This window comes from Panonychus citri, unplaced genomic scaffold (assembly GCF_014898815.1).
Source record: "Panonychus citri isolate SS breed McGregor unplaced genomic scaffold, ASM1489881v1 Contig00119, whole genome shotgun sequence".
Taxonomy (NCBI): domain Eukaryota; kingdom Metazoa; phylum Arthropoda; class Arachnida; order Trombidiformes; family Tetranychidae; genus Panonychus; species Panonychus citri.
The window spans coordinates 5,032-30,755 of record NW_026515524.1 but is presented as its reverse complement, the minus strand read 5'-3'; the positions used below and the strand labels follow the sequence as shown (position 1 = coordinate 30,755).

General features: G+C 29.8%; 1 protein-coding gene across 1 annotated transcript; it reads right to left on the bottom strand.

Annotated features, from left to right (window-relative positions):
* Window positions 1-903: 903 nt before the first annotated feature.
* LOC128390418 (plexin-B-like) lies at window positions 904-25,173 on the bottom strand (the record flags this gene model as incomplete). The annotated part of the gene is given in 16 exon segments (XM_053350133.1): window positions 904-1,671; window positions 1,753-2,779; window positions 2,782-3,203; window positions 3,732-3,868; window positions 9,505-9,610; window positions 9,744-9,889; window positions 22,110-22,282; window positions 22,381-22,465; window positions 22,584-22,676; window positions 23,334-23,477; window positions 23,589-23,700; window positions 23,830-23,926; window positions 24,359-24,521; window positions 24,598-24,751; window positions 24,839-24,939; window positions 25,033-25,173. Coding segments are annotated over 15 exon segments (3,009 nt in total), but the record flags the coding sequence as incomplete, so codon positions are not given.
* Window positions 25,174-25,724: the final 551 nt, after the last annotated feature.

The window sequence follows — 25,724 nt, the reverse complement described above, 5'->3', positions numbered from 1 at the left end:
CGGGATAAAGTACAATTTCCATTGTCCAGAATATCGATGTTCTTGTAAAATACTGCGATAATTTCATCTCTTGGATCAACAGTTAACTCTTGAATATCGGCTATTTTAATGAAGCCACATAGCCAAGTTGATGAAGAAAATGATGATTCGAATAGTTGGAAACAGTTTTCACTAATATTCGTTATTACTAATTTATCAGAACAGAAAATTTCAAACCTATCTGCTATTGTTTCCCCATAACGATAGTAAAGTTCAGTAAAATTTATAACTGATATCATGGGAATCGCGAAATCAATATCGGGAATCTCAACAGAATTTGGAAATTCAAAAGTCACATCGTTTCGAACTTTAAATCTTAATAGCTCGTCCGTTATTTCGTACAACTGAGTAACACAACCAATTATACAAATTAAATGGAAAATTAATTTCAACAAATTGACTTTCATGATTGTAAACAAGTTCGCTAATGTCAAATACTAAGAGCTTACAATAGTATTTATTACAATGTGAATTAATCTTTATTAATTATGAATATATTTCGACATTTTAACTAATTAATAGTTAGATGAGATGAGATGATCTTTTTTGATCAATATTCGATAAAATTTATGAGAAATTATATCGATTAAATTGTTTCGATTTAGAATAATTCTCATTGAAACGAAAGACAGAATGTAAAAAGTTGAGATTTTCTGAATGTTTGGTGAGATTTTCATTCAATCATGGGTTCAATTGATTTCTTAATGAGACTTTCAATAGTATTTACTACTGGTAATACTAAAAGAAAGAGACTCTTCATTCATTGATCGACATTTGAAACCGATTGAGAATCAATTAATTCTTATTGATGGAACAAACTTTCAAGAGAAAAAAAAAGTTCTCATTTAATGAAGACAAATCGAATTAAATATTGAACAGAACAATGTTTTTATTCAATTTGACCAGAAATTCGTGGTGTGTCCAAAAAAAAGGTACATTTCCAACGATTAGAACTTTTTTTCAGCTCAATGTACATGTTATAAGAAATTCGAGATCAGGAAGCGAGAGGACAAAGTTTTTCATCGTAAAAAAATGTTACATTATGAATGAAAAACAGAAGTTAAATTGGTTAATTACAAATTTGATTGATGATTATGATACAATAGTAAAATTAAAACAATCACAGTTACTTTTTCATGTAATCACCTGAGTGAGAAACTTGATTTTATCCTCAGAATCATTTATATACACACACATTCAAATATTCATTGCAGGTTTAAATGAATTATATTGAATTCTGATCGGTATAAAATCAAAATTGATTTTCTTCAATCAATTGTATTTTTCTGTTGATCATAATTGGCAAATTTGGTTTACATTGAAACCGAAAACAGCAATTAAATTTGATCATTTTAAATACACAAAGGTTACAGAGGCAGTCAAAGAGATGGATATTATTTTTTACAATTAAGAGTCAATGGTGAAAATTATTAGGCAGATAGTTGATTAAATTGCAGCGAATATAAAATATATATTAAAATTTGGATGATTAATTTTCCTTAAACAATTAAGTTAATAATCGTTTAATTGTCTTTCCATCAATTGCGGATCCAGTATAAGCTCATGGTTGTTCTTGGTGATTAGTTTGATTTAATTGTTTGGAGTTTTCATTGGAAAATTGATTTTGTTACCCTGAAAGAAGCGGAGGAATTAAAGTTGATTAGAAAGGTGAAAAAATCGCAAAAAAAAGTTCGATGATTTATTCATTCTTACCTGGATTCTCCGAAATAATTTCAATACTCAATATCGAGGTGGAAGGTTAAATGGTCATCGTTTCCGTTTCCGTTTTTCTAATTGAATGTTTGTTAAACTCGTCGCATATAATTGGAAGCCGGATGACCGAAATAAGTATAATCAAGATTAACCTTTGACGAGTAACGAATGGCCGGTAGATTATCAATCGATTCGTAAATATGATCAGCGTTTGTCCGATTAAGAGTTCGTGTTGAACAACTTGTCCCAGCGATCATGGTTGTAGCCGTTGAGAGGGATGTTGGTGGACGAGCAGAGTAAATTGGAGCAGGTATTGTTGTCGATAGTGAATGTGGACCAATGGCTGGACCAAGTGTACGAGGTTTCAGGTCCACAGATTCTTTGCTAATGTTTGATGATTTATTTCGTATAAAAGTTAATAAGGCGAGGCTAAAAATGACCACAATTATACCGGCGATTGATGTTAAACCGATAAACATAAAGGGTGTTTCATATGACGTGTTACCGTCATAGCGTAAATATCCAATCTGTTTACGAATATTGTTTCCAATTGTAACTACAACCGCGGGTAAATTGGTCTGCGTTGAACGACCAAACAGATCGGTATAAGAGCTTATTGTAAAACCTTCGGTTGGCGGTGAGCAGACCAATTGATTCATGGTGAGAGAGGTTAGATTACATGGACGATTACCAACGGTGACATTTACATCTGATTCGATTGCGGCCAATCTTAAATTGTCACCATCGATCACTAAAGATTCACCGGTGTACAATTTAACTCCATCATTTTCAAATGATCTAAAAATTGGATCAGGTAGATAATAGAGAGATGAATCTATGGACGGAAAATGATCTCGAATATTGGTCACACTTTCAACTGAATCCATTTCGAAAGATATTTCAAAAGGTGAGAGATATGAAGAAGAGGAAGATGATGAAGTTGACAGGGATGATGGATGAAGATTGTGAAGATGTGGACGAGCATGTAAATGGTCAGATCGAGGTAGATCTCGGTGGACTGGTGAAGAAGACGGTGAAACGGGGAATCTTGACCAATGTCAGAGGACGAACCAGAGGACGATGACCCACCACCATGAGAGACAGAGAAAGATTCAAGATATGCTTTAATTGATGGAGTTGGACATTTGATGAGTGTATCATTGACCGGAATACAATTAGACCTTCCAATAATCTTTGATAAATGTTTAACTATCAATCGAGGTTGAACAATATACGAAAAATGATAACCATTGACCCAAATCAATCGACCACCCGAAATGTAGCTCTTGTTTGGACCAATTGAATGGATAATCGGATCTTTACCATAAATATAAGGCCGAGGTAAAGTGATATTCGAGCCATCAAGTAAAAGGGTCAACCTTTGAACCTTGTAAGGGGCAGTCGGTGAAGCTGAGGTTCTACAAGTGACCTGACGATTGGCAATCATTGACCTGATAGAAGAACAAAAAAAAAGAATAATAGAAAAGATTAAATGAGAATGTAAACAATCAATTTTTCTCTCATGTAATCAATCAATCGGTAAATCAGCTGATCAATTAATTCAATTCGATAACATTTCCATTTACAGTTATATAATTGGAACAAATTAACGAGAACTTTTTTCTTTCTGCTTTACTTATTCCCTCTACTAATTAATTGATCCATCGCAATTAAGTAAAATAATTAGAATGTATCATATACTTTAATCAATTGCAAGTTGGAAATTGGATACAAATTTATTTAGGCTAATTAAACCTAATCAACGAATCAATTAACAGAAACAATTAATAGATTTCATTGATTTTCCCCTTTCAATGTTCATTTACTAATCACATTTAGAGTTAACAATCAAAATCGATTTCTCTTTTTCGAAGACGAGAAGGAAAAAAAAGTCGAAATCGAGAGAAGAGAAAATCTAATAACAATTAAATATGTGATTTCGAATTGAAATTAATCAGTTAATCAGACAAATCACTTACTTTTTAATCTCACAAGGAATATTGTCAAGGTAAATCTCAATATTCGTTCCAATGTTGAAATTAAATCCATCCAGGTAAAGGTGAGTTCCACCGGATTGAGGTCCATACTTTGGATTAACATCAATTAATTGGACAGCCTAAAGATTAACCAAATTAAGAAGAAGAAAAAAAGTTAGATCAATCATCTTCAAGATTAATGTATTAATACTTTGATTAAACAAGAGTAGAAACTCAATTTAACTGATTAATCAAAAAGGAAAGGATTTAATTGACAACAACAAAATGGTAAACACAATCAACATGTTACCAAATCAGTTAACCGTTAATATCCTCAAATCTGGATAATAATAACAATCAAATGTTTACAAAGATCTTTCATCAAATCCTAACAAAGGATTAGAAGAGGAAAAATTTGAATATATAAACAATTCCTGTTCTCCCGCCGTAAATCAGTTATCATCTTCATCTTCATCTTCATCAGTAATTATTGTTTAAAAGTTAACCAATTTAACTCATTAACAATGGGTGATTACCCTTGTTCTCTTCACCATTTAATCATATTATTAATCACAATCTTATATTCTAATTTGATATAAATTCTATTCTCTTCGATTCCATAGTATCATGAGCCTTTTGTAGTTACATAATAGCAAATGGAAAATCAAATTAAAACTTTTCCAAAGTAAGTATTGTGATGATAACTTAAATCTTTTCGATATAATAATCATAATCTATTATTCACACTTGATAATCTAATGTGGTGTATGTGTGTTGTTCCCATTTTGTGCCTACTCTTTACATCCTTATCATCATTTTCAATCTTTTCGCCTCCATCATTTCCTCCTCCTCTTCTTCCTCATCCTCATCATTATCCTCTTTTTATCATCTTAATCATCATCATCATCATCAGTTCCATTCATAATACTCTTCACGTACATTTCTATTTCCTAATATCAAACATTTCTGTTTATTTTGAGTCGACAGTTTTTCCGCTTCCATTTCAAATCTCCAATCGGATTATAACTCTCATCACTTTCACCATGTTCACCTTTTATCCATCATCATCATCATCATCATCATCATTTCCATGATACTATTATGTATCTTAAAGTTTAAATCTTTTACAATAACGAAAACAATGGCCACATGCACATTAGTCAAAAAGAAAAGATTAGAAAAGTTTAAAGTGAAAACGAGCTTCGAATACCCTAAAGCTTAATAAATACAAAGGAATCAGATCAAAGCTCATTTACTTGTTAAGTAATAATATTAATCATATGTTGTTTAGATAAATTGTAATTCTCAGTATTGATCTTTATCCCTTCCTCACCTTCAACCTTTCATTTCTCTTTGAAACTTTTCTTTTACACTAATCCATCCATTGATTTTGACGAGCACAAGCAAAGAGGATGAAGAATATAATTGAGGATGAACATGGTGAAAGATGGAACAAATTAAAGGTATTTAACCCTTTTTCTAGTTGATTATATTCCTTAACCAGATTTTTGAGCTTCGTAAATACAACAATCTATGATTAGTCAAATGGAAGGTAAAATTGTTAAGACCAATGACAATTTCTGTTTAATCACTTGGATTAAATGTAGAATAGTTTTCCTTGATTAACTAACGTTCCCTCAAGATTTTTATCCTACTCTTGGATATTCACATTTTCTTTATCCTTCAATTTACCTTGTTTACCTTTTTTCCTTCCTAATATTGCTTAATTCTCTCTCTCTCTCTCTCTCTCTCTCTCTCTCTCTCTCTCTCTCTCTCTCTCTCATTCTATTCATCTTTTTCATTCTCAAGTTTCCCAAATTAACACCATCGGTTTGGCATGTTAATCTTATCCAATTTTCTTCTCATTTCAGGTTGATTGAGTTTTTGCGTTTCATGGGAACATCATGATAATAATGAAAATACACAAAAAGAGTAAAAGATGAAAATGAAAAAGTAGGAGAAGAAGAAGAAGAAGAAGAAAGTAAAAACCAAAAAGAAAGAGAATATTTAAAAGGATCACGAAAAATCTACTGATTAACAACAGAATTTAACAAATAACATGTAACCAGCTGATATTAGAATGAAAGTTACTTGTTAATAGAATCAAGTAATGAGCATGTACCATGTAAGTTCTGATTTTTCTTTGTTCACAGAAAAAGGAATAATATTCACTAGTGAATATCGGAATACCTTTGCTACTCCCATAATCATCATCATCATCTCTCTTTCTCTCTCTCACTTCCCTTCTCATCTTTATCCTCCTTCTCCTTCTGTGTATTACATTTCTGCAGGTTAAAGAAAGAGGAGGAAGATGAAAGAAAATGAAATAATAGGAAGAAAAAGAAGAAGAGAGAAAATCTTTCATCTTGATTAACAAAATGGATTAACCAACATAATGCAAGTCAATTAGCAATTAATCTGATTAGTTGACCTTAAACATGATTCATAGATAATTGTGTTCCTGAGATCATGTTTCTCGCTTAACTTTCGATGGATTTACCTGTATTATCACATCACGTGTAAATTTTATCGAAAAACTTTTCTCTCTCTCTCTCTCTCTCTCTCTCTAATATAATGGTTACCCTGTGGATCGATCAAATATCGACTTATATACAATATAAAAGGAAAACAAGGACAAAGTTCACATCAAAATTATCTCCATAGAAATACATTAGTAAGAAGAAGTGAAATCTAAACTGACCATTAGAGTTCAACGGTCAACTTACAATCGATATAATTATCTTATCAACATTCAATGTTAATGTTATCATCTAATTGAAAGTTCGTTTCCTTAACTTTTTTTTTCATTCCAATTCTGATAATACATGTTCAGTATATAAAAGTAAACACAATTGAAAAAAAAATCAGGGGAGCATCAAGAATAAAGATAATATAATGTTCATTTAATGATAATGAAAAACCTGATTAGTGTTGAATTGTATTAGAAATTCAAGTTGATTGTAATCAACTTGAATAGTGTGATGGTCATCATGATAATGGAGTAAAATTTTTCCCAATTCAACTATAATTTGGTATTAAATTGATTTCTGGTTGACCTTATATACTCTGAACTTGAGTATAAAGATTATATAGCCAACCCATTAGAAAGTAAGTTGATCGCCACTCTGGAAATCCACCTCATCCTCATCTTCATCCTCATCATCACTAACATCATCTTAACCATAATCATTTTCAAATTCAATTCTCATTCAAATTAAATTTCCTTTCTTCTTGTTGGAAATTTCTTCCTTTCTCTCTAATCAACTTTCACCAAATTAACCTTCATCATCCTCATGATTCACATGTTCATCCTCCCATCATCATCATCATCATCATCATCATCATACAATCCAATTTAATACAGTTAACCATCAATATCATCATCACCATCATCATCATCATGGATACCTACTAATTTCATCTTAACAAACCAACCCAATCAATGTCTATACACAAAATATCATAGATTTGATTCTCTCCCATTGATTCAATCATTCTCATCCTAATCATAGTCTCGAATATATAATTATTATAACTTCGTCTCTCTCTCTCTCTCTCTCTCTCTCTCTCTCTCTCTAACAATTTGATTGTTAACAGTTAACTTTTAAAACCACAATTACCTAATCACCATCGTCTCTTTTTCCCAACTGATACAATATATTCATCATGATAATAATATTAATATTTTAAGGGTTTGGTTTAAATGAATCAAGATGAAGAAAAAAAAATAGATTACAAACAATTACATCATCATTATCGTCATTTTCATTCAACTAATCACAATTTAATCTTTTCTTATTATTATTCCCAAATTGATCCAATAATACACAATAATAACAATAGACATCAATATATATTTACCATGTTTACCATGGGAAATACACTTCATGTTGTATTACAAGTAATATCAATGTGAGGAGAAATCTAATTCTTACCATGATTTAATTCTGATAACAGGAAAAAAAACTAAATAGAAAAAAACAAAACCTGATAGTTAATATATAATAACGATAATTGATAAAAATGAGTTTCCTTTTCCTCGGTTGATTGGTCAGTTTTACCAGAAAATAATAACTGACCAGTAAAAGTTTTGTTTTATTTTGGTTTTTTTTTTCATTTATACTTTTTGTTTAGTATCTTGGTAATAATAATAATTATCGTTACTATTATTTACTATCAACAATTACCGATAACAACAATCAATGATAATTTAACCAGAATCCAAATTCTGGTATCTCATTGAAATTGGGTTCATCTCTTGAGATTATCATGAATCAAAAGTGAATCGATTCTGTGTTTTTATCATAATAAGTTAATCTCACTTGATTATAACTCTGTTAATACAATAGATGATAAATTAATCAAGACAATTAAACCATGTGATCGTTGATTGTTTTACTTATTTAGTGATAAGTAAGTTTTTGTTAATCATCTCAAAATAATCAGTTTCCTTTTTTTTCTCGATTAAATTAAAATCAATCAAAATGTCAAGTAGATGGATATTTAATTATCTAATCTACCTAATTAACTCATCTAATTATAATCATGATCCGTTTACTAATATAATGATTAAATCTAAAAGGTCATTCAACTGATTTATTATTTTGTATATTATCAAAACAAATTGTAATCTCTTCCTGAATCAATCATTTAAATCATGGGTGTAAACAAGAGACAGATAATTTAATATTAATCGCATGAATCTTGATTGTTGATAATAACAATCAAGATTATCTTCATCATGATAATCACAATCTTCAAAACTGTCAATGAATTTTTTTTGCATCTTTCATTCATTTTCCCCTTTGTTAAATTAAATTACGTTCAACTTTGAGCCTTTTAAAGCTCATAATTATCATCATGATAATTATTATTATTAATTACTCTCAATGAAGAGAGGAGAGAGAGAGAGAGAGAGAGAGAGAGAGAGAGAGAGAGAGAGAGATTTGACTCTTCATTATCATGAATAGTGGACACAATAGTGGACACAACGATCCCTTTTAATATCGGGAATATGTTTATCTTCAATTTGAATGAGATTAACATATTGTTAGGTTGATGATGCGGAAGATAATTCTCATCATGATGATGATGATCACCATCATGATATCATCATCATCCCTCTTTATATCCACTAAAATTAATAGTTTTAACTCAAATACACTTTCCTGATGATCATTATCATCCTCATCATCATTATCATCACCACATATTATTAATATTATTTATACATATGTGTACTATTCAAATAGGCAAACCATTAGCAGTGTTTAATTTTCATCATCATGAAAACTATTTAATTAGTTTTCATTATTTTCTTTTTTCCACCAAATTTGTGCCTCTTGATGAGACCTAATTAGATGAGAGAGTGAGAGAGAGAGAGAGAGAGAGAGAGAAGCGGATAAATGAAATATCATCCTCATCTTCATAACATCATCAACAAGGGTTTTTACTTTACCAGCAAAGAAAATTTATCTTTAGTTTTTTTCTTCTTCTTCTTCATCTAATACAATCTAAATATAGTTAATGATGAAGATGCTCCTTCTCATTTATCCCTATGGAAAATAATCACCATCATAACTTTTGACCATCTCACATCATGTAAAAGTTTTTTTTCTCTCCCCAAAGGTTATCCTTTTGTTTAAATTTCATAACATAATGTTCAACGGTTAATTTATATATTGTTCACTATCATGGTGGTTAATACACATTCACCCTGATGGTATGATTTAAGTTAATTGTTGTTTACCATTTTAATGAATGAATAACCTCTTACCTTGTAAACAAAGTTTTCACTTGCTCGAGTTACTCCTGCTCGATTGCCTACAACAATATTTGCTGAATAAGGTCCAGTTGGAGAGGGTCCAGTACGACAGACAACCCTGTATATATATACAGGAGATTTTTTGATAGTAAGATGAAATGAAAAGAATAACAATTAATATAAATTGTTTGCCAATTGATTATCCAGAACTTTTTTATCATTTCAACTTTTCTCCAATGGTCAATACTCACCTTACTGATACATTATATTCAACTGGAGTACATGGTATACCTCCGATGGCGACTTTGTCTTTAATCTCATCTACACTTGATCCTAAATTGGAACCTTTAATTGTGATTAAAGTTCCACCCTCAATTGGACCAGAAAGAGGATAAATCTATTATCAATGGAAGAGCAAGAAAAAACCGTAAATTAGATGGTTAAATTAACGTTAATCAGCTCAATTAATATTATCATGAAAGATTTTTTCTTTTGCTTCTTGAATTTGAACACAATCAAGAAGGACAATCAAGTCCAAAATAATGATAATAAACTCAACCTGGAGCCAGAATAATATCAAATTCAATCCCAATTGTAATTCACCTTGAAGCTAAATTAAACCTACAGACTGTTAGGTTAAAGATACTTTCAATTTGTTTTTTGTTCCTCTTCTCCCCTGAACAATACAATCTCATTGATTGTGAATTAAATCAAGCGATTTACAGACAATCAACCAACCAACCAACCACTCACTCACTTACTCATTCATCATCCACCCCACCCAACATTTCATTCATAGTAAACCCTCAATCTACAACATACTGTTCAAAGATTGTATTGGCTATTGATTCATTCAAATTTTATTTATTCTCAATTTATATTTGTATTATTATTTTGATTGTTAAATTGAAATCAAATCGTATACTCTGAATACAATCAATTAATCATCATCAGTAAATCCACTGGCACGAGTCATTTTTAATACTCAAAACCAGATCAATTTACAATCAACAGTCATCAAATCAAATGATTCAGAAATTGTAACAATGGTTAAGAAAATATAAAAAAGTTTTCTATTCTTTTACATTGTAACTGACAAAAAGAATGACAAAAAATAATATCATAAATAATGGACCAACATTATTACATCAACAATGAGCACACACATGAAATTTCATGGTGATGATAACATGGAGAAAATAATTTCTGTTTTAATAAGAATAATAAAAATGTTATTATCTTATCATTTTTATCCCTTCAAAATTATATAATAATATCCATCTGATTCTGAGGCGATTCGGTGAGAGATTCAGGATTAAATCTCTAATCTTGGAAACATTAACATCAAATGAATGAACTTTTTTTTTCTTATGCTTTTGTCATTTTTTTCTGTTGTTGTTGTTGTCATGATGATAATGTTATTAAATCATCATTATCATCATCGTCATCTTATAATCTAATGATAATAAAAGATAAACAAGAAAACCGTTGGGTGTTCATGACAATGGGTGGGTAATTGGTGTCCAGAGATTTTCAGAATTTTTTTCAATTTCGATCTTCTTTTCATCTCTTTTTTACATATTGATTCAAACAAAAGAAAACTGAAATTGAAAGAGAAAGAGAAAATGGAAAACTCGAAAATTCAATGAAAAGGTGACCCTTGTCATCAGCATCATCATGAAGATACTGAAATCTCATGATAAGATATCAATAACAATATTCTGATGACAGAAAGTGGGAGTGGGAAAAGTTTTCTCTCTGTAAGATTATGGATGCGGTTCAAATTTAATAAACCAAAAGATTATAAAATAACCACAATTTTAAGATGATTCTTAGGAGGAGATATTGAAACTCGGTGGTTCATTCAAGATATTAATCATGAGAAGGAGGATAAACATCAGAGAAAGATAATTTTATTGGATTAATTTCAAACTAAGAACTTTGGAAGTGAACATTTAAGACCAGAACTCAATTCATGTTTTACATTTCAAATTTTGGAATCAATTTCAAACTCATCATTTGCTATTAACGATATGATATTAATATGGGAAAAAAGCTCTGAATTTAGATTATTATCATAAGCATCATGAAAATTTTTTCTATTCTATTTCTTTCTCAAACTCTTTACTCAACCTCTTCAGGAACAATCGTGGAAAATTCTGACAATTGAAATTGTTTATATTGTTTGAACCTTACGAATCTCATCTGTCATTTACAGTTAAAGTTGTTCTTCATTTTTCAATCATCATCTTAGTTTTCCAGCGAAAAATATTCAAGTTAGAATATCAAATTCTCTATCATGTATCATGGAAAAGTTGCTTTTACTCATCTGATAAAAATTCTGGTAAAATGCTCATTTTCCTGTCATTTATCAATTGAAATAGATTATACTGATTCTTTGTATCATCTCCATGAGTCACTTATCTATTTCTAAAGGGTTGAAAGTGAAAAGAAAATCTGAAACTTGAAATTCGAAATGAACTCATTTGATTATTGTACTAGTTCAATTAACGAAACTCAAGAGAAGCCGATAGAAGTTCATTCTGATTCAATTAAGATGGAAACTTCTCAGTGGAATCTCAGTAATATACAAGAATCGAATCAAATGTTTTACTATAATTCCAACCAATTCAAGATAATCGGCATCATGAAAATCCTTTTTTTTTCTTTATTTCAACTTGTTCATATTCTTAATCCTTTTCAGTTGATCCTTATTCTTTAACCTCTTTCTAATAATCATTATCCTCATTGTCGACCATTATTATCTCTGCATTCTAATATTTATCTTCATTATCATCATCTTTTCATCTTTATCTCTTCTTGATCTCTATCTTTATTGTTCTTAACATTTCAACTTCGCTATTTCGTCTTGGATTCAGTTTCAGAACTTTTTTCTCTTCTCACCATTGATTCATCTTAACTTCTTAACTTTTATTTCATCATCTTTATCGTTTCATTTCCTTCAACTCAATCATAAAAACGTTAATCCTCTTCCTCTTCTTTATGAATGAGGAAACATAAAGTCAACAATCTTAATCCGTAAACTACCTTAAATCACAAATGGATTAGTTGAAGAAAATTTTCTCGATTTTCTTTTCGATTTTTTTTCCACTAGAATTTAATTCTTTTACTTTCAATTCTCACTCATTCTATTCATGCTCATGAAAAATGGAACTTTTCGCTCTACCATTTATATATCTGAAAGCTGAAGTTCCAGATAAACATGATGATAATTTTTTCTCTTTCCAATCGAAAAGTTCAGTCATGTTGTTGATCTGAACTTGGCTACTCAGAGAATAGATTAAGCGAGAAAATGAAGAAAAAAAAATGTTCGAACAGGAAAATGAAACTTAAGACCTGAAGAAGAAGAAAAAAAGTTCCAATGATAAAAACATTAGCTCAGGGAATGAAACCATTGAGCGATTTTTTCTCCATTTCCAATTCCAGAGTCACCATGATAACTCATGTTATTGAGTTTTTTTTTCAGCAACTTCCCTTTTATGGTTGATAACTTTTTCCCTGTCAACAATCAATCATGATACTTAATTGTTTCCATTACAATCTGATCAAATTGTGAATCAAATTTTTCACCCAAACAAAAAATTATCAACAACTTTTTTCCTTCTCCACTTCATTTATATTGTAAACTAATCAAATCTAATGTTGAAATAGTTCATCAGGTATTTATTTTCACCATCAATTTAATCATAATCCACAACAATAGATGAAAACGTGATCATCGTTATGTGATTAATTGTCACTCAATTGTAATCATTTGAACCCTCCATTCACCCTGTCTGATCATCATGAACAAGAGATCAACAGGATAATCGTCTTGGTGAGAGGAAAACACCAGAAAATTCAGTCTCTATGAATCAATTCCAGATAAACATCATCATCATAAAGCTAACTCGTTATCAGAAATTATCGGATATTAAGATAATCCATTTCCAGGATAATGTTGAAATCAAATTTGATCAGTTGATTATTCAATTTGCTTTACTCTTAATCTTGATTATCAGTGTTGATAATTTTGATTACATTTGAACCAAAATAATGATGCAATTAAAATACAGGACAAATTTGATTATGCTAAATATCATATTCATCTTTATCTTCATCATCATAATCTAATTATCATCATTATGTATTGTTAATGAAGATAATTATTAATCTTCCATGATGATTTCATTTTCATCTTGCTCAAGGTGAGAATTGAAATTAACATTTAACATTCATGTAAATTGGAAAATTGTAAATTCAATTCTGTCAATTATGATAATTGAAAGATTTCAAATTTCCTATTACTTAATATTCAATATGTGAATTCTTATATTTTATCAACTGATAATACATAAGAAATATATGATAATTCATATTGATATGTAAAAGCAATTTGAATAATAATAAATTGCTGATAATCATTCATGATAAAATCAACATTATAATATAATTATTCAAATTACTTTGAACTTTTTTTACCTTTGGGTGACCAGAACCTCTGAATTGTTCAGATTAAGAAATCAGAATTGTTTAGAAATTCAATCTCAATGGGAAACACTGAAAGAGAATCTCTGTCTTTCTTATACAGAATTTAATAGATTGTATCATGTATTATGAACAATGTTAACATGAATAGCAGGATGATTCTGTAAGATTCTGAGTAGTTGTTACAATAGATAATCAAATGATAAAGGTGATGATAAGAGATGATGAGGGAAAACAAAGATAATTCTGAGGCTGATAATTGAATTTAATTAACTCACAATTTTGGTTGATTGTCATTCAAGAGGAAATTATGTCCACTCAACTGTGAGTTCTCATCTTTCATCATTTTCTCATCAAAACGATAACTTTGAGTGACAAAAATGTTGACGATCATCATCATCATGGCTCAATAAATTTTCATTTACCGTTACAACGTAATCGTGTATAACTTTACCAACTATAATTCTCGTTCATTTCCATGATTATGAGACTAAAATTTCATTCTAATTATTGTTATTATCATTTTGGTGACATTGTTGATGGATAATTTCAGATTGTTCTGAATAAAAAAACTTTTCTCAATCAGAAATTGTTCATCATCATGTTCCTTCCTATTTCTTTATACCTTTTCTACAGCATCATCATGGTGAAAAAGATTCAATTTTCTTCAACAATTCCAATTCATGGTGAATTATGATTACATCTAAAGGAAGTGATTCAAGTTAATGATTTTCGTTTGATTTTTTTTATTACTTATCATGATACTCTTTTGATAATCATCAATTGACTATGTAATAGGATCTCATTATTACTATTCATCGATTTTACTTTTAATTGTATCATTCATTTCATCATTTTCTTTCCCTTGTCTAGAAATTTGTTCAAATTCAATGTTCCAATCATTCAATTGAGACTCAGCTCTTTTCATATCTTTCAATCATGGTTACCATGTTAACTCAATCTCATCTGAATTTTTTTTAAATTAAATTCATTTGAAAATTCAATTTTATGGCTAACCTTGTAAAAGTATATGTGAACATTGTTCAGAATCAGAGTTTCCATAGTATCGGTGAGACCATTCACCATGAACCAAATTCTGGGCCATTTTGAACTTTTTGATTTTTTTTGTTAATAATCAATTTTGAAAATTTTCTCATTTCATTATTTCCTATTCCATTAACTATCATTAGAGCTATTTGATCACATTTACTATTTGGAAAACATATACAACAATAACAATTGGAAAATTAGTCCAATCAATCAATAAGTTCAGAGTTCTAATAAAAGTTATTAGATTTTCATTATTTTCGAAATTTTTTTTTCTCTTTCACCAATAAATTTCAAATCATATCTTCTTCTTGTTATCGATTATCATCTTTTAAATTTCAGATGATGAGCAAAAGGCCAACATGATGAAGCTCAAAGCTCATGAGTCGAAATTTTCTGAATCCAAAATTCTAATACTATGAAAATTTCAAAATTCTATTTACATGAAAAGAGAAATAGAAAAATAAATAAACAGAGAGAGAGAGAGAGAGAGAGAGAGAGAGAGAAACAACTTCATTCCAGGATAAATATTATCATTATCAGAATTAATCGAATCAAAATAATTCTCTTATCATTTCAACGATTCTTTCCAATTTATTATAACGATAAAAGTGTCAGTAGATGAATAGATTCAGTAGAAAATATTACTTTACATGATAAACTGGAAAAGTTGTTAAGTTATCAATCTTATTGCTTTTTTTACTTCTTCTGAATGTGAACCATTGATTCTGACGATGTTCATGATGATGATTCTGGCTTTTAGGGTTGAATTTGATTCAATTGATAATACACCAATTTCTTGCCGTGATACAGATTAATCCAATCGCAATGTCAACAATTTGATTTGATTTGATCAGTTGATTGTAAGGAAGAAGAAAAATGTTGATTATCATCATCATCTTCTCGAAGATGATGTTGTTGATGAGAGAGAGAAACAGCAATTGACACTTTTTCTTTCATCATCTATCAACCTATGAAAAGAGCTAAAAATTCAGTTGATTCCATGTAACTGATAATGATTCTGATGAATCTTATGATGAGCATCAGAAGAAATTACCTTCAAATTGTTCAGAGAAAAACAAAAGTAAAAGAAACTCTCAAAGTGATGATCAATCATTCAAATGATGCTGAGTTTTCATTGATGAAAATCATAGTAGATTCTGATTGATAGAAGAAAAAATCTTCTCTATTATCTTCATCACCATCATGAGAAATGTTTTCTTTTTCTTTCCTTTCTCAGAGAATCAAATCAGAACAGAGATTTGATATATTTGAGAGATGAAAATTTCAAGAGATAAACAATTCATCGAATCATCAATTCAGTCTAAAACGATTGCAACACATTAGATTAACTTTTCCAAGGTAACAGTTTATCATTATGGTAAATTGTTCCCAACGAAAAACAATCAACTCATTGGGAAGAAAGAAAGAAAAATTTTCACCGAAAAAATGAAATTCGAAATCAGAAAATTGTAATAAATTCATTCATAGGATTTCTGGTAATGAATCTGCTAGTAAATTAGAACAATAAGAATATTGATCATGGTAGCAACTGTATTCTCCTATTAAATGATCTGAGTATCAATTCAATCATCATGTTGATCGTTAATGAACAATTTTGCCAACAGCAAGGAAACTGTAACAATACATTGAAGGTTAACCAATCATTTAGAGTAACAATTTATTGTTTATTTCGGGTCCAGAATAGTTTTCATGGTAAATCAGGGCGAGTGTTTGGAATGGAGACAAATTTTGACAAATTGAATTGGAAATTGAATGAAAAAAGTTAACCTGCCACAGAAAATTGAATAATTCTCCTAGTAAATATTCAGAGTGTAAGAAAATCTCATGAAAAAAAACGAGATAAATTTGATTTTCTCTAAAAGAAAAGGTAACAAGATATTGGACAAAATGTATGGAAATAGACTGAAAAGATGAAACCACGATAATGAATTGAAAGGTAACATGATATTAAGATAATTTCGAGATGAATGAATTATTTTATTCTTTCATCTATTGAAAATCATCGAAAAGATAAGTATTCACTTGGAGAAAAGGATCTGAATCAGTTAATAGGTCAATTCTTTGATGACCATCAATTGTACCGAAAAGAAAGACCACATCGAATCAAAAACTAAGAAGAAGAAACCGAAAATTATCCATTATCGAGTTGTCATGTTACATATTATTAATATACGAATATAATAACTGACCTAATGGCCACTTTACAGCGAAATGAGATAACTTTTATCTGGAAATCCCTTGTTAATCCTTAACCATAATTGCTTGAGAATTCATGATGATGACAATTGACGGAAATGGGGTAACCTTATTTCCTCACCATCTCCCTGATTATTCAACTCGGAAATTAGTTTCATTTATGGGAAACAACATTTTCCAAGTGTATAAATTGAATTTTCAGTTTATCTTATTCATATTCCCAGAGAAAAAAAAATATTATCTTTCATTTCAATTGATTATCATGGAGTTGTTATTGTTAATAACCTGAAATTTACATGATTAATACACCAAACTAGTGAGAGAGTTGAATATTTTTAAAAAAAGAGGAATCAGAAAAATCTCATATCCTCATTTCCGTTTGAACTTGACTTGACCTTACCTAATGAGCTAATTTAATGATCAACTTACATAACAAATGAGTTGATTAATCAACATACTCCCAATCATTTAATCAAAACGATTGATAATCATGATGATAATTCAATTGTCATATAATTTCATTAGAAAAAAAAAGTTCAATTTCTTTTATTTCTCCACATCTCTTCAACTATGCTTTCAGCAAATTAAATAATCAACTATTACATATGAATATCATCATGAAAGTATTTATCTCAATTCACTCATTCAACAAACTGGGAATTGATAATTGAATATACATATGAAAATATATCCAACTAAGTCTGATTCGTATTATTTTTAGTGCAATGAGTATGATTAATGATGATTATTCAGTCATGATGAATTTCACCCAAAGTTCTGATGATAACTTTGTATTCGTCGGTAGAAAAACATTATTAATATTATCACCATGATGATGATGAAAAAAAAACCGGAACACAAGGTTAAATAAATAGGGAAGATGATGATGACTTAAGAGAGGCAGAGAGAGAGAGAGAGAGAGAGAGAGAGAGAGAGAGAGAGTATAAACATAATATTACAAGAATATGAATTTCATCCAGAATCATCATGGTTTCTCTTTCACTCAAATTACCATAAATTTGCATTATTTTTCTTATCAGTTTCAATCTTCTCTCTCTCTCTCTCTCTTCTTCCTTTCCATCATCACCATCATCATCTTCTTTATGCTCACACACCTTTACCAGAACTTTTGTTACCCCACTTACTAGAATATCATCTCCTCTCTTTCAACCAGAATTTGGAAAAAAAAACTCAACATGGTTTCAAGATGATAAGCAAATCAATATTCACACAGGTAACATGATACAATACAATTGGAGTTTGCCCTTAGTTCTTGGATATGATTCAGTGATCGAGATACAGACAAATAAAATCCAATTTGAAAAGAGAACAAAATTTTACTTTTTCTTATTCCAACTTACTGAATTCTCGTTCAATTTAATATTACAACTTACAAGTGTATCTTTCTGGAGAAAGATTTTTACCTTGAAATGAGAACATGTTACCTGAATATAACAATAGAATTGATGAATATTCTTGTTAACTGTATATCATTGAAATTACAACGAAATTCGGGTAAAGTGATGAGTGATTAAATTCCAAATACCTGGAGGCTTTTTTTTTCATTCCATGAAATTTTCCTTCTCCTTGAAATACAATTTCTCGAATTATTTTAATGATAATTTCAAGTGTTTACAGAATTTCTCTCATTTTCTTATTGTTTGTTTATGAATTTCAATTCGTATTCTTATTATTATAACTGTTAATATTTTCTTACTTATCTCATAGGTACTAATGAGATCCTAATTACTTATACCCTGAGGGTAGTGAAAATAAGTTTCCATCAGATTTCAAATGTCTTTACATGAGATTGGTTTATTGTGAGAAATTCAGTAAATATATTGTCATGAACAATGAGACAGAAAACGGAATAAGATTGACATTCAACTGCTTGGAGTAAAATTAAATTCTAAACTGAATTAGAGGGAAAACTTTTCATAAAATAATTGTTCCGAAATTCCAACAGAATCAAATTATCAGAATGAGAAAATTTCACTTTCTTTTAGTTTCAATTTCGAGGTTAATTTCATGATATTTGGTCGCTGTGGCTGATTGATTGTGGATATTTACTATCGATATAATGTTGAGATGATTGATTATATCGAAATGTCAAAAGCATTTTCTACAATTACGATGCTAAGATGAAAATGAAAGAGAAAAAGTGTAAGCAAAAGTTATTTCTCCTTGTCGAATAGTAAAGAAAAAACTTTAAAGATGAAATTAAGAATAAGAGAAGAAAAGAAAAGTTCGAAATCGAACAAAAAACCAAAGTATTATTGCTAACAAGAGAATAATCGAGATGAACATTTTCTCTCTCTCTCTCTCTCTCTTTTCTTTTATCTTCTCTCAGAATAATAACAATACATAAGAGAATGGAAAATAATGGAAAATCAAAACTTCGTAACTGTATCAAGTTGAGTGTATGAAAATAATGGCAACGAAAATAAAAGTAGCAACGATTTCCTTTAGATGATAATAGTAGTAGGTGAAAGTTGGAATGGGTTGAAGGTGCGATAGAAAATGATGAAAATATATTTTTCTTTTATGCCAAGTTATCATTTTCATTGTTTTTCTTTGATGTTTTTTTCTTTTGCCATGGATATTATTACTTTATGAAATTCAATCGAGTCTTTTTCGTTTGGAGTCAAATGCTTACAGTTGTGTCTCATGTGGAAAAAGAGGAAACCTAATTTTCAGGGTAGCCTCAGAGCGAAAGGGAGAAAGAAGATAAACCCATCATAGTGGTTGATTTTTACTCTCATCATTATAATGGTGATGATAATGATGGTGGAAATCAAGAAAGAAAATGAAAATATGTCAACGATAATCAAGTTCTCAATTCTAATAATCAAAATTATGTCAAGTAATGATGATATTCAGAGAGAGAGAGAGAGAGAGATGAAAAAGTTGCTCGATTCTAGTAGTTTAAAGGTTATCTACATTTTGACACAAATTCTGATCTTTTTGAGTAAAACTTTCTCTATTTGATTAAGTCAAGTTGATATTATTAATATATCATAATAATCAGAATTTTATACTTGGTATAATATTAATATAACTTTTGGATATCGTTATTTTCATGTATTTATTATTGAGATGCTGTAGTAACATTTTTACTCTCTCATTTTCAGGTTCATTTTGGGTTAACTCATGAGTTTTAATGGTTCATAAGTATCTTGACTTATGATAAAAATGATGATGGCTCCATATTATCATCTGATGTTGGCTTTTGCATTTGCGAAATCATTTGATAAGGTTTTCTTTTCTTTCTCTCTCTCCATGAGTATAAATACATTAATGGTGATGAGGTGGATGGAGAGAGTGGTTTGTGGAAGGTTTTACTTTCTGGATGAAATTAAGTGTATTCTTGTAGGGAGTGGAGAGGATAAATGGTAGAGTGGAAAAGGTGAAGAGTAGGCCAAGTAAATTTAATAATAAAAGGGTGAAGAATAGGGTGAGTTAAGGAGGGAAATGAGGTAGATGTATGAGAGTGGGAAGGTGAGTGCACATATATATGAGATTCGGGAAATGATCATGATATTAGATAAGAAGATGATATCAAATTGCTGAGAAAATTATATCAGAAGAAACTTAAGATAATCGTGTTTTCTGCTCAACAGAATTCTAGACGAATATGAGAGAGAAAGATAGTGTGAGAGAGAGAGAGAGAGAGAAAGACCAATTCGAGGATAATGAAGAAGATGGTGATAAGGATGATGATCTAAAGTAACTAAAAGAGGACTTTCTTTTCCTCCTCTTTTTTCTCCCTCTTTCACCCGATCATCTTTATCATCATGGTTATCAGAACCTAGTGACCCATAGATCTTCCTTGAATCATCCTCACAATCTTCAAATCATTCATCCATATTGAGTCTCATTTCTCTAACTTCATCTTTTATCTAACAATAATACAAATATAGAAAGAGAGAGAGAGAGAGATTGATGATAATGATAATAATGATTATGATGGTGGTAAAGATGAAGATTTAGTAACAATGATCAAAGATGGATGAAAGTTTCACATATTATTTGAATTGGCGCTTAACAGGGAAGCGTAAGGAAAAAGTTCTGAACCAGGAATATTAATCTTTTCATGGACATGATGAAAAAGGAGAGTAAAAAAGTCTCATGGTGATGACATTTTTACCTATTATCAGTGATGAAGATAAGGAAATGATGATAATCTTTGACGATGCTAAACAACAATAATAAACAGACATTAAACAACGACAACAACAACAATAATAAGAAGATGATATTAATAACAATAATAGTAGCAACCAGAATCGGATGATCAGAAGACAAAGAATAGGAAGATGAAAGAAAAGTTATACTAACACATGGAAGAGAAAGAAAGACAAAACTCATGGAACTGAGGATAGAGATTCAGATTTATCATTTTCTCTTTTCTCTTTTTTTTCTGATATTCTCTCTTTTTTATCTTCTTTTGTGCAAAGAAAATCATTCTCACTACCACACCATCCGCTCTCATTATCAACAGAATCTTCATCATCACAAAGAAGAGAATGAGAGAGAGAGAGAGCAAAGAATATCCATCATTATTCAGTTCATTTAATTCCAAGTATCCGTTGAGATAATTGAGTCGGTGAAGCAATGATAATGATAATGGCGGAAAATTGTAGATACACTGGTGGAAAAAAACAATGACCCACCACCTAGAACTTGTAAACGTTTTCTGAGTAAAGTTCCAGCACAAGGAAAAGTCAATTGATTCTAAATTGAGGTTTATCTCAACATCATCATGATCACACATGTAATTAGTTGATTGTATTCATAGTTTTAGATTAGGCTGAAAATCCTTCAATCATTTAATTCTGGAGATAATTATTCATCCAACTTACCAGGTCTATTCTTGGAGGTGGACATGAGGGTGCTGGAGGTTCTGAGCAAGCATCAACAAATGAACATGAACCAGAACACCAGACACATTGATATTTCCTCTCAGTTGTTTGGCACAATGAACAATCAGGCTTAGCCTGATGACTTCCTAAATGATCACATTTATATAAGGTAACTAAAGAAAAGGAGGTAAAAAAAATCAATCGATTATGATGATTAATTGATTATCCATGATAAACAAACAAGCAATCAATTGATTACTATTCTTATTACCATTTGTTTTATCAATCAAAGTATCTCCATCCCAAAGGACTGATAATTGTGCGTAAATTTTACCAGCATCACTTTGATATGTATACTGTATGGAAAGAAGATGAAATAATTAATTACCATGAGTAAAATTACAGTTATAATATTTGTGAGAAGAGAGAAAAATTAAATTTCTTTCAACAATTAAAGAGACAATTAAAGTTTACCATGTTAGATGAACAGATTATCTTGTCTCCTTTCAATCGAGCTGGAATCCGAGCTCGAGCTCCTTCAATTTCAATGATACATTCAAGATCAGCCTGGAAATAAATTGAATCAATCATTTATTTGGGTTAATTAATTTGTAACAATTAACATGATAAAATTAAATAGTAATAGTAAACAAATTAAGATCCCTTGTAAACTTTTCAATCAAATTGTGTACCAATTGTTTCGTGTGTGTGTTTCTGATTGTTTATTTTACCGATTAACTTAATGCATTACATTTATCCTTTCATTTGATTATTGGAACTTTTTTTTCATCCCTTTCTTTATGTTACTCATGTTTACTTTTATTTCATGATAATATCATCATCATGAAAACATCACAAATGAACAAAGTTTTACTTTATGTATACTTTTCATTCATGTTTTATTGTCAACTGTCAACAACAAAAACAACAACAATAACAAAGTAAAAAAGAGTAACAATGAAATGAAACATGGATGATGATGAAAATTCAATCTACTATTTAGATGAGATTAAATTAATCTAATAAATCAATAGGCAAATAGATACAAAAACAACAACAACAACAATTGGATCAACTAACAATCAAACAATCAAGAGTGTATTTAAAGGGTAATGGTAATGAACACAAGGAATCAATTGATTTACATTTGATTGAATATTGAATATTAATGAAGAGGAAATTGATAAAATCATGTGTATGTAATATTTCATATGATATTCTTACCATTGGATTACCAAAGTTCTGAACATGAATGGTTATCTCACGTTTAGCACCGTTTGGAATTAAAATTTCACGATCGATTCGGAAACTTGGACAATATTCAGAGGCAGGATCAGATGGGGAAGATGATGAAGAGCCAATTGAAAGCTATTATCAAGAGGAAAAGAGAAAGTTTTTCAAAATAATAACAAATTAATGAGAAATTGGATTCATTTGAATGATAGTCGATTCTAATATTTATCAATAAGGTCAACTTACATTCTCACTGGACAGTACATGATGACCTGAACAGAAACTACTATTATGTGTACATATATTATCTTGGATACACCAATTACAAGGCCACTTTGCTTTGACACATGATCGACATCTACATGATTGATAAAGGGGATAAAGTTTCATGAGAAAAGTTCTGAAAATATTTCTTATATTCGGTTATTGATAAAAGTTGATATTCCATTATGGTTATTGTAATAATAATAGAATCAATTTTACTCACGTTTTGTGAACTGAACACTCATAGAAAACAAAAGGTTTCGATATGAAATCTTTTTGAGTTACTGTACTTCGAACTGAAAGATTCACCGAGACATGATCTGAAACATGATATTAGAAAATGAGAAAATGAATTTTTCTTATTCTTACTTTTTTTTGGATAATGGAAAATTTAAAATTCCAATGATAATAAATATGAAATAAAGACAAAGAAAAAATAATGAGCTGATATTTATGATGGAAATAAATTATCTCCATCAGAATCGTGGTTTTTACAACTTAGATTTTCAATCCAATTGAATTTGAATGTTAATTTATCAAGGGAGTTGATTATATGTTATCAAAGATGAGAAGATAAATATTAACATGGTTTAAGAGGTTTTCTTAATATTGATCATTAAAAAGAATCGAGAATCTGATTTTATTCTGGTTTGTACATGAAAATTTCCCATGAAAAACTGAGAAAATTAGTTTTCAGCTTTTGGTTTTCTTTTATGTGTCAAATGAGAATTCATCATGTTTGAAATACTCACCTTTTCCCAGAGGTAATTGCGGCCTTTCGTCCAAGGCTGGAGTTCGACACGAAAGGCCAGTGTGAGTTTGTCGAGCGGGTAAAGGCCTACTTTGGTCACCGAAAAGGCATAAATAAGAGGAATGGAAAGGCGAAGGTGGAAGCTGAGTGATATATAATTCAACCTGAAGGAGAATAAGAAAAAAAGTTTCATTCACCATACATTCAGTATACGGAAATAGTGATGGTCAGTTAACTTACAGTGGACATTGCGGTTAAAGGTAATGAGTTTGGACGAATCTCTTCAAATTCAATACATTGAGGTGTACCCATTGGGAGCCAACGGGGTGAGGTAAATATCTTTTCGGTCATGGACCAACTAATATTATCATCACAATCACTTCGAGCAGTACACCTAAAGACCATTAAAATGTCGGGAAATTAAAAAAAAAATGAATAACAATCGAAAACGTTGAGAATAAAAATCAAAATCTAAAATTACCTGCGTTCTAATGAGCACCAACCACAATAAGGATTGTGTGAATTTAAACAAGAACTACAACTATTATAATGTTGACATCTTTCAATTTTCACTTTGGCAACCTAATTAGATGAGATAGAAAAGTCAATCGAAATGAAAACATTTAAAGATTCACAAGGAATTAGTTGAAAAAACTTGAAAGAAATTAAATTTACCTTGTAGGAAGAAGCGGTAATTACAAATTTATGTGTATGATCAAGTTGAATATCCTTAATTATTGGATTACCTTTATCAATCATGATCTCTTCAAATTCATCAGCATTTTCATGGTTTGATATAAGAACCTGAATGAAAAATAAAATAAAAATTTACCAATTAGTATAAAAAGATAATCAATATAATATATATCAAGATATTAATGGTGAAAATCAAATATTCATTCAATTGTGAACAAATTTAAATGGTAAACGGTAAAAAGCATTTTCTTCAATATTTCAAATGAATCAATTGGGAACAAAAATATCATAATAATAATAATATTTTCATACCACATTTTATATCATTTACATTCATGTGTATAAGTGATAATATCAATACATTTGTTGAAAGTTCACAACAATTTATATTGATGATGATGAGGATGATTGAACTGATACAATTTTACCAATGTAAAAATGATGCTAAATTTATTTATCACTTATACTTATTACTTATTGACTGATAATAATAATAGCACTTTTCAAGCGTTAAATTTGCTTAAACTAATACAATTGTCACTGAATTTTAAATTATATTGATCAAATTTGATTGTTGTTTATCATCATCACCATTCATTGGCAAAACAATGGTGACTTATTATATTAAATCATCACCATGTAAATATAAGCATGAATGAGTTTTCCCCCCC